This window comes from Oxyura jamaicensis (assembly GCF_011077185.1).
Source record: "Oxyura jamaicensis isolate SHBP4307 breed ruddy duck chromosome 1 unlocalized genomic scaffold, BPBGC_Ojam_1.0 oxy1_random_OJ71085, whole genome shotgun sequence".
Lineage (NCBI taxonomy): Eukaryota > Metazoa > Chordata > Aves > Anseriformes > Anatidae > Oxyura > Oxyura jamaicensis.
Genome location: NW_023302978.1, coordinates 1542 through 9587, shown reverse-complemented (window position 1 = coordinate 9587; position 8046 = coordinate 1542). Strand labels below are relative to the sequence as shown.

The window sequence follows — 8046 nt, the reverse complement described above, 5'->3', positions numbered from 1 at the left end:
GCCGTCCCGGAGCCGCCGGGGCCCCCGTGTCCCGCCGCGCCCCGCGCCGCGCTCCCCGGCGGCGCGTTACGCACGGGGCTCGCTCGGCCCCGCGGCTCCGCCAGGGCTCTCCGGTGCCCGGAGAGGAGCGGGAGGCCCGGCCCCGGGTGCCAGTGCTCCCCGCGCCGCTCGGCCCCAGCTTCGGCTCCCGCGGGCGGCCAGGGGGAGGGGGAGACCGGGGCGCCCCGGGGCCATCGGGGGGGCTGCTCCGCAGCTCCCCGGGGGCTGGGTCCGGGCCCGGGCCCGGGCCCCGGAGGGCTGTGGTTAATGTGTAATTCGGAGCATATGGCATTTTCAAAGGCGGCCTCTTGTGCGGGGAGAGTGGGGGCCGGGAGCGGGGTGCTAATAATGGCCAATTACTCCCGGGGCTGGGCGAAGAGGGCCGCGTCGCAGGGCTCCTCGCTTGCTAATATTTGCTCTTCAAATATTTTACTTGAAAGGTTTACAACGTGTTTTTATCTGCGGCCCGGACGAGGGGGGCCATCTGTGCCGGGCCTCGGGCTGCACACTGAGGCAGTCCCCGCAGTGCCCATCCACCCCGGGCCGCCTTCTATTTGTTCAACGCAGGAAAAAAAATATATCTACGTAATAAAACAGAATCTGGCCTCGATTTATGATTGAATCCGAAGCACTCTACCATATGGCAGGTGTGTCTGCAACACAGCCTGTCCCTGTTTGCTTTGCGGGGGACGCGGGAGCGCAGCCCCCGGGGCTCGCTGGGCACCGGCCGGGCTCCGGGGAGGCTCCGCCGGCGGCTGCGGGGATGCTCGGAGCGGGATGCGGCGGCGCACATGCTGTCCGCCGCCCGCTGGTGCTGAAATACCGGCGGCACCACCGGCACCGGCCCGCTGCCCGGCTCGGGGGGCTCCTCCGGGGCTCGGGGCCGGCTCGAGGCCGGCGGCGTGGGCTGGGCGCGGCTGCTCGGTCCCCATCGGGGCCGCCCCTTCCTCCCCGTCCTCCTCTTCCTCCTGCCCCGTGACATCACGGCCCTGCTCCCTCTCGAGCAGCCCCGCACGGCAGCAGCACGGCAGCACCGGTTGGCTCCGAGGACGGCCCGGTTCGGCTCCACAGGTACCGACCCCCCCGGGAGCCCCAATTTGCAGACACTCACATGGGCACGTACGTGCACGAGAGGCCGTGGACACACGGGCACATGCACAGGTGCATGCATGAGCACATGCACACATGTAGGTGTGCACAGACACCTGTGCACAGCCTTGCACCGAGGAAGGGATGTGTGCGTGCATAAATGTGCGTCCACGCACAAAAGTGCACTCAGGTGCACAGATTTGCACCAAGGAAGGAAGGTGTGCACGTGTAAATGCACGTCCATGTACAAAAGTGCACTCAGGTTTGTGTGCGTGCGTGCACTCACGTACAGGTGTGCACACTTCCACGCACGGCTGCACACACAGAGTTCTGTGTGGGGCGAGCTCGGATGCGGGAGGGCTGCGTGGGGAGTGCGGGGCTGCGATTTCTGGTCAGGGCAGGTTCACCTGTGCAGCCACAACGAGCAATTCCTGATGGCAGTGGGGTGGTGAGGATGCTTTAACGCTGGGAAGGTTTGGAGCTTGCTCTGGGAACGGTCTGCTCTGCTCTGTCCCGGTCCATTCCTGTCCTTTTTACTCCTTTCCTTGCCTCGCCTCACCTCTGCATGCTGCACAAAGCCCACGCTCACCACACCTCTGGCTCCAGCTGAGGTCCCCCAACAGCACCCAAGGAGCTCACACCTCTGAGCTGGGCTCGGCTTTCCCAGCGCACCCGTGGGGAAAGAAATCTCTGGGTGTCCCACTGGAGCACTGGCCAAGGAATGCCAGTGGGGCTACGCTGACCCCCACGGGGAAATGCGTCCTGGTGGGAAAGATTTGTTCCCTGCCACCATGCACAGCCTCGTGTGTTTTGCACAGGGGCAATCTGCCCCCTTCCTAGCGGAGAGGGAGCCTGGGTGCACTGCTTGTTGGCATTTCAGAGGAATCTCTGAGTTGTCCCACTTGTTGAGTTACTTGGGTTTATTTTGCTTTTGTTGAACTCTGTAGTCACAATCAGCATCTCCAAACAACATCCCCAAGCTGTGCGGGGAGGCACTGCAAATGCTGCTGTGGGATTAGGAGACTCTAGCAGGGAGACCCTCGTGCTGGGGACGGGCAGGAGTTTTCTGGGGTATTTCAGGTTAAACTCCGTGTTTAGCAGGTGTGCAGCAGGCTGCCTGCAACTTCATCGAGGCAGCAGTTGCAGCAGCAGCCACAGGTCTGCGTGGCACCTCATGGCTCAGCAAGCTGCTCAATAACTGCCACAACTGCTGCTGCAGGAGCAGGGAGGGGAATGGGATTTTCCTTGAGAGAAGGGCTGGCACCAGTGCCCTCGCTGGCACCATCCCCAGTCCCCCCTGCACTGTGATGTGGGGCTGCACAGTGGGGCTGCTCCCCCGGCCCCAGGGAAAGGTGCATTTCGTGGAGCACATGGGGCAGGGCTTGCTCCAGAGGGGGTTGGTGCCATGGGGCTCTCCCCGCAGGGGTTTGCCTCGGTTTGCTGTGCTGGAGGAAAGAGGCAGTGGCTCTGGTGTCTCAGTCCACAGGAATGCCTGAGGTCAGGATCTGGGGTGAGGGAAGGTGCAGCGGGCAAGCAGAAGCACTCAGGGACTTGGGAAAGTTCTCAGCGACTCTGGAAGCGTGCGTGTGCATGGGGAAGCCCAGCCACAGTCTGCTGAGCTGCCAGAGGTGATGGCAGAGCCGTGGCGCGGCTCCGGCTGGAGGAGGAGAGGCTCCTTGTCAGCGGGTTGTCCCTCACAAATGTCCCTTGGCTGGGCAACACAGGGCTGTAAATCCAGCCCCACACCATTGTCTGCAGCTGAGCAACCCCGGATTTATGGCAGTGCAATCAGAGCACGGAGCCAGAGCACGGCCCTGGGATAAATACGCTGCGAGTCGGTGACGCTGCCTGCGCGGAAGCGGGGGAAGCGGTGAGCTCACACACTTGTGCCTGGAGCTGCCGGGCAGGCAGCAGAGAGGGGTTCAAGTGGGTGAAAAGCGGCTTGTGAATCAGCACGGGAGCTGTCGCACATGAAAACAGAGCTCCCGATCCTGCTTTCTCTCGGGCTGGTGTAAAGCAGCAGTAGCTCTGCAGAGCCCGCGGCACCGCGCTCCTGCTGCTCCCACGTGGAGCGGCGTGGACCTGGGGGGATTTCAGGGAGGCTGGTGCAGCTCTGGTTCATGTGGGAAGGATCAGCTGGGGTTGAAATAAATCGAGGGGAGGCTGGAGGAGGCTCAGAGGAGGGCAGTGCCACCGGAGGCTCTGCAGACAGCCAAGGGCAACGTCCACCCCTGGGTGCAGCCACCCTGCAGGCACAGAGCACTGCACGCACCGGGAGGTTGGGGATGCTCAGCGCTGACAGCAGCCCCTCGCGGGGGCAGTGGCCCAGACGTAGGGGGCCCGTGGCACCCCTGCTTCCCATCCCTGCTCCGTGCTTTGTGCTGCAAACCTCCGCTTCCCTCACCCAGCTGCGGCTGCGTTTCCCCCATGCCCGTGCACTGCCCAAACCCCAGCCCCAGGAGAGGACCGCGTGTGGCAGCTTCTCACAGCAGAAGAGGCGATGAGGGAGAGGCAGGAGTCTGTGACATCCTGGTAGGGTGCAGGGGAAGGAGAGGGAGGCACTGCTCTCCGGCCCCTGAAGTGATAGGACTGGGGGAACCGAAGGGAAGCAGCAGCAGGGGTGTTAGGAGGCAGCGGCAGGAGGCAGCGCTCCGGGCTGCACGGAGCTGGGCAGGGGTTGGGCTGGCAGGGGGTCAAAGGGAGCCTGATGCTCTGTGCTTTCAGAAAGAACAGGGCCAATTTGGAGATGTAAAACCCCCACGGGGTTATGAACAGGAGGACCCCCCCCCCCCCAGCAGTGGCAGCCCCTGAGCTGTGGATTGCTGCAGCCAGGGAGGTTTGGAGACATCAGCCGGTGCTGGCCTGGAGGTCACCGGCTCCCCGAGGTGTGTGCATCCCCCAGCCGCTGGCAGAGCCGGGCCGTGGGCTGCGGACACACTCAGACCGTGTCCCTGTGAGTCTCCCATCGGCTCCTCTGCCCCCAGAACCTCCTGTCCTGAGACAGCTCGGCTCTGGGGTGGGCACAGGGAAACCCCCACCAGCCGCGGCTCATTCCCAGGAGCGCATGCAGGCACCAGGACGCGGCTCCGCAAAGCCAGCTGTGCTGCAGGCCCCGGGCACAGGCAGTGCTGGGTTCCCAGCACCTCCCCAGGCACTTCTGAGCCCGAGGGCCTCTTCCAGCCCCGTGAGCACTTTAAAGCCCCAGCTCCATTCGCACTGCCCTGGACTGCAATGATTTTCCAAACGCTCTGATGCCCTCGAACATTTCCAGCCTCCTCTTGGTATTCCTGCTCTTGCTCCCCTTTCTTCTCACAGGGGACCTGGCCGAGCCTCGGACGCTGGCACTGATTTATCCCCCCTCACAAAAACCACCCGACAGTTCCCCGGCACGGGGAGCCCCGTGAAGTCTCGCCATGCAGCATCCAGGTGAGCAACGCGGCTGCCCCAGGGTGGCTGCGGGGAGCAGAGTCCCTGCATCCGTGGTCCGGGGGACGTCGGGGAGGTGCTGTCAGCCCCCGCTCTGTGACGAGGAGGCTGCTGTTCCCTGCCACTTTGTGTTGGGTGCTGACAGCTGACGTGTGGCTCTGCGGGGTCCTCCTGATGTTTGGTGCCTCCCTGCCCACCCCTGCTGCCGGGACCCCCATTTGTGCAGCCCCTGCTCTCTGCTGCCGGGAGGATTGTCCTCCCCCCTGTGCGCCTTCATGGGGTGTTTTTTCTGCCGGCACCCCCTGGGTTGGTTCCCCTGTCCCTGCCTGGTCCCTCTGCACCCCGCCTGCACCCACACATGGGGTCACCCCTGCACCCTGACACTGCACAAGTGAGCAGCACCAGGCTCAGTCCCGCTGCCTGGCCCCACTGAACCCCTCAACACCCCCCCAAACCCCAGTCCTTCACCCTGCAAAGCCCCCGGAGTGCTGGGCAGGGAAGGGGAGGCAGCCGGGCAGGCAGCACCCCCCTCACAGCCACCCCTGTCCCCTGTCCCCTCCCGCCTGGCCTCTCCCCAGGTCCCAGCGGCGTGAACCAGCTGGGGGGGCTCTTTGTGAACGGCCGCCCCCTCCCCGCCTGCACGAGGAAGCGGATCATCGAGCTGGCCTCCTGCGGCGTGCGCACCTCCGACATCTCCCGCAGCCTCAAGGTGCGCTGGGGCCGGGGGTCTTGGTTCTCCCCCCTTCCCTTCCTGCTGAGCACCCCCCAGCCTCTCGGTGCCGCAGGTGTCCAACGGCTGCGTCAGCAAGATCCTGGGCCGCTTCTACCGGACGGGGGCCGTGGAGCCCAAAGCCATCGGGGGCAGCAAGCCCCGCACGGCCACCCCCGAGGTGGTGGCACGGATCGCCCAGCTGAAGCGGGAGCAGCCGTCCCTCTTCGCCTGGGAGATCCGACGGCAGCTGCACGCCGAGGGCGTCTGCGCCAGCAACAGGACCCCCAGTGTGAGTCCCGGCTTGGGGGGGGGTCCATGGGGATGTCAGGGTCAGGCTGGGATCTGCCCCTGGGGCTTCCTGGCGAGAGGAGAAAAGCCTTGGGCAGAGGGGAGGGGAAGTGATGCCTCTGAGCTAAAGCAGTGCGGTGGAGGAGAGCCCGGCAGCCGTTCCCACACAAGCCCGGTGTTGGCTCCGGCGTTTGGCTGCTGTAGGGATGGGTCTGCCACAAGTGCCCGGCAGGGAGAGGTGACAGAGTGCAGTGCCAGGGCACAGAGCTGTGGTCTGTAACCACAGACCCACCACAATAACCCCTCAGACCCCTGCTGCTATGTGCAGATTGCCCTGTTAGGAGCAGCCGGCACGTCCCCGGCACGGACAATCCCTGGCACGTGCTCAGGTGCGCGGTGGCCATGGCACAGCCACACGAGAGCCCTTCAGGGACAAACACTGGGGCATCAGCTTCGGTTCCTCTCTGCCTTGGCACTGGCTCAGGCTGCCCCCACCGCCCCAAAGCGTCTCCTGGACCCCGCTCCCACCTTTACAGCCCCCTGCGGCTGCGGTGCCGTGCACGCTGCTGGCGGCACAGCCACATCTTCCCCCCCAGGTCTCCTCCATCAACCGGGTGCTGAGGAGCCTGCAGAGGGACCCGTTCCCCGCCACCAGCCTGGCTTCGGCGAGGGACCCTCTGCCACGGGGTGAGGCTGGGGAGCAGGGGCTGGGGGCTGCACCCCGAGGCAGGGGCCGGTTCTGGGTGCACGGAGAGCTCCTGCCAGCGCTGCCCTCCCCGTTTCACAGCCACATGCATGCACACATGCAAAAGGAAGCACACACACACGCCTGCATGCACATTGCTCCTCCGCACACTTCCACACTGCCCCTGTGCCCCCTTATTGCCCCCTACCTGCCCCTCCCGGGCATCCCCAGGGACGCAGACCCAGTCTCCTTCTCCCTCTCTGTCCCCGCAGCCTCCCCGCTCGCCCCCACCTCCATCCCGCATCCCCCGGGCTGCCGCTCGCCCCCTGAAGCCGGCACGGCCGGCGCTCCGGGGACCCAGCACCCTCCCCGGGGCTCCACGTCCAGCCGGCGGCTCCCGCCGGGCAGCCGGCAGCGCAGCAGGACGGTCTTCTCCAGCCAGCAGTCGGAGGCCCTGGAGGAAGGTGCGGTGCCACCAGGACAGCGGCTGAGCAATCAGCCCCGTGCCACTGGGGGGGGGTCACCCCAACGGAGGGGCTGATCGCACCCCCACCCCCCTGCAGAGTTTCGGAGGGGGCAGTACCCGGACACCGCCACCCGGGAGAGGCTGGCCGCGGCCACCCAGCTGCCGGACACAACCGTCAGGGTAGGAGCAGACCGAGCCGGGTGGCCAGCACAGCCCTGCCGGGGCTGGGGAGGCCGGGGGGGGGGGGGGTCCCCAGCCTGGGCTCCCTCCTGGTCTGATGTCCCCCGACACGCGGGGACATCTCCAAATCGTGACACTGCTGCCAGCGGTGGGAGCAGGCTCAGGCAGGCAGCGTGCATGTGCCAAAATGGGGGGGGGGGGACGACCCCCACGAGGAGGTTTTGTCCCCAGGAGAGGGGCAGGGCTGCTCCCCCGGGACCTGCCTGCTTCTCCTGCCCTCTCCTGTCCGGTGGGGGCAAGGATGGGGTGGGGGGCCCCCCAGGCTGCTCCGTGGCAGCGGTCCCCGTGCCCTGGAGGTCTGTCACGGGTAACGCGCTGCAGGGCCTCCCACGCCAAGGGCTGCAGCCCCCCCAGCGGGACCACCGGCCTCGGGCAGAGCCCCAGGTCCCCAGCCCAGCCCCAGGAGGGGGCTCTGCCCATGGCCCACCGCGGGGAGGGGGGGCACAGCCTCACCCCCTCCCTCCTCTCCCAGGTCTGGTTCTCAAACAGAAGAGCCAAGTGGAGGCGGGAGGCCAAGCAGAGGCTGGAGGCCGGCGGGGCAGGTGACAACCCCCGGGCGGAGGGGACGGGGACGGGACCCACGCCCGGTGCCCGGGCAGGGGCTGGGGGCTGCCCTGGGGGGCAGCGCGGCTGCAGCCTGGGCTGGGGAGGGGGCACGGCTGCTCCCTGTGCCCCCCCCGAAAAGGGAGACCCTGGCCCTACAGCAGGGTCTCCACGCTGCCCTCCCGCTCTCCCCACGCAGGCTCCTGGTGCCACTGGATCCTGCCCCCGGGGGCCGCTGCGCCCCCCCCCGCCGTGACAGCCCCCATCTCTACGCAGGTAGGAGGGGGTCCGGGCCTCTTCCTGCACCTGGGGGGGCTGCGGTGCCCCCCGGCACCCCCCAGCCACTGCCGTGGGGGCACCCCAGAGGGCTGGGACGTGCGGGAGATGGGGGGCTCCAGTGTGCCCCCCCCCCACTCCCGGGGGATGCTCCAGGAGCTGCCCCCGAGGGCGCAAGCCCCCCGCAGCGTGGTGTGCTCCCGGTGCACCCCAAGGATGCTCGGTGACGCCCCGCTCTCTGCTCCCCGCGCAGCATCTCCCGCCTGCCCCCGCCAGCTCGCT

General features: G+C 66.9%; 1 protein-coding gene across 1 annotated transcript; it reads left to right on the top strand.

Moving 5' to 3' along the window:
* Nucleotides 1–4541: 4541 nt before the first annotated feature.
* PAX4 (paired box 4) lies at nt 4542–7764 on the top strand (the record flags this gene model as incomplete). The annotated part of the gene is made up of 8 exons (XM_035311051.1): nt 4542–4554; nt 5133–5263; nt 5340–5555; nt 6151–6241; nt 6512–6703; nt 6803–6885; nt 7418–7487; nt 7688–7764. Coding segments are annotated over exons 1-8 (873 nt in total), but the record flags the coding sequence as incomplete, so codon positions are not given.
* Between the last annotated feature and the right edge of the window lie 282 nt (nt 7765–8046).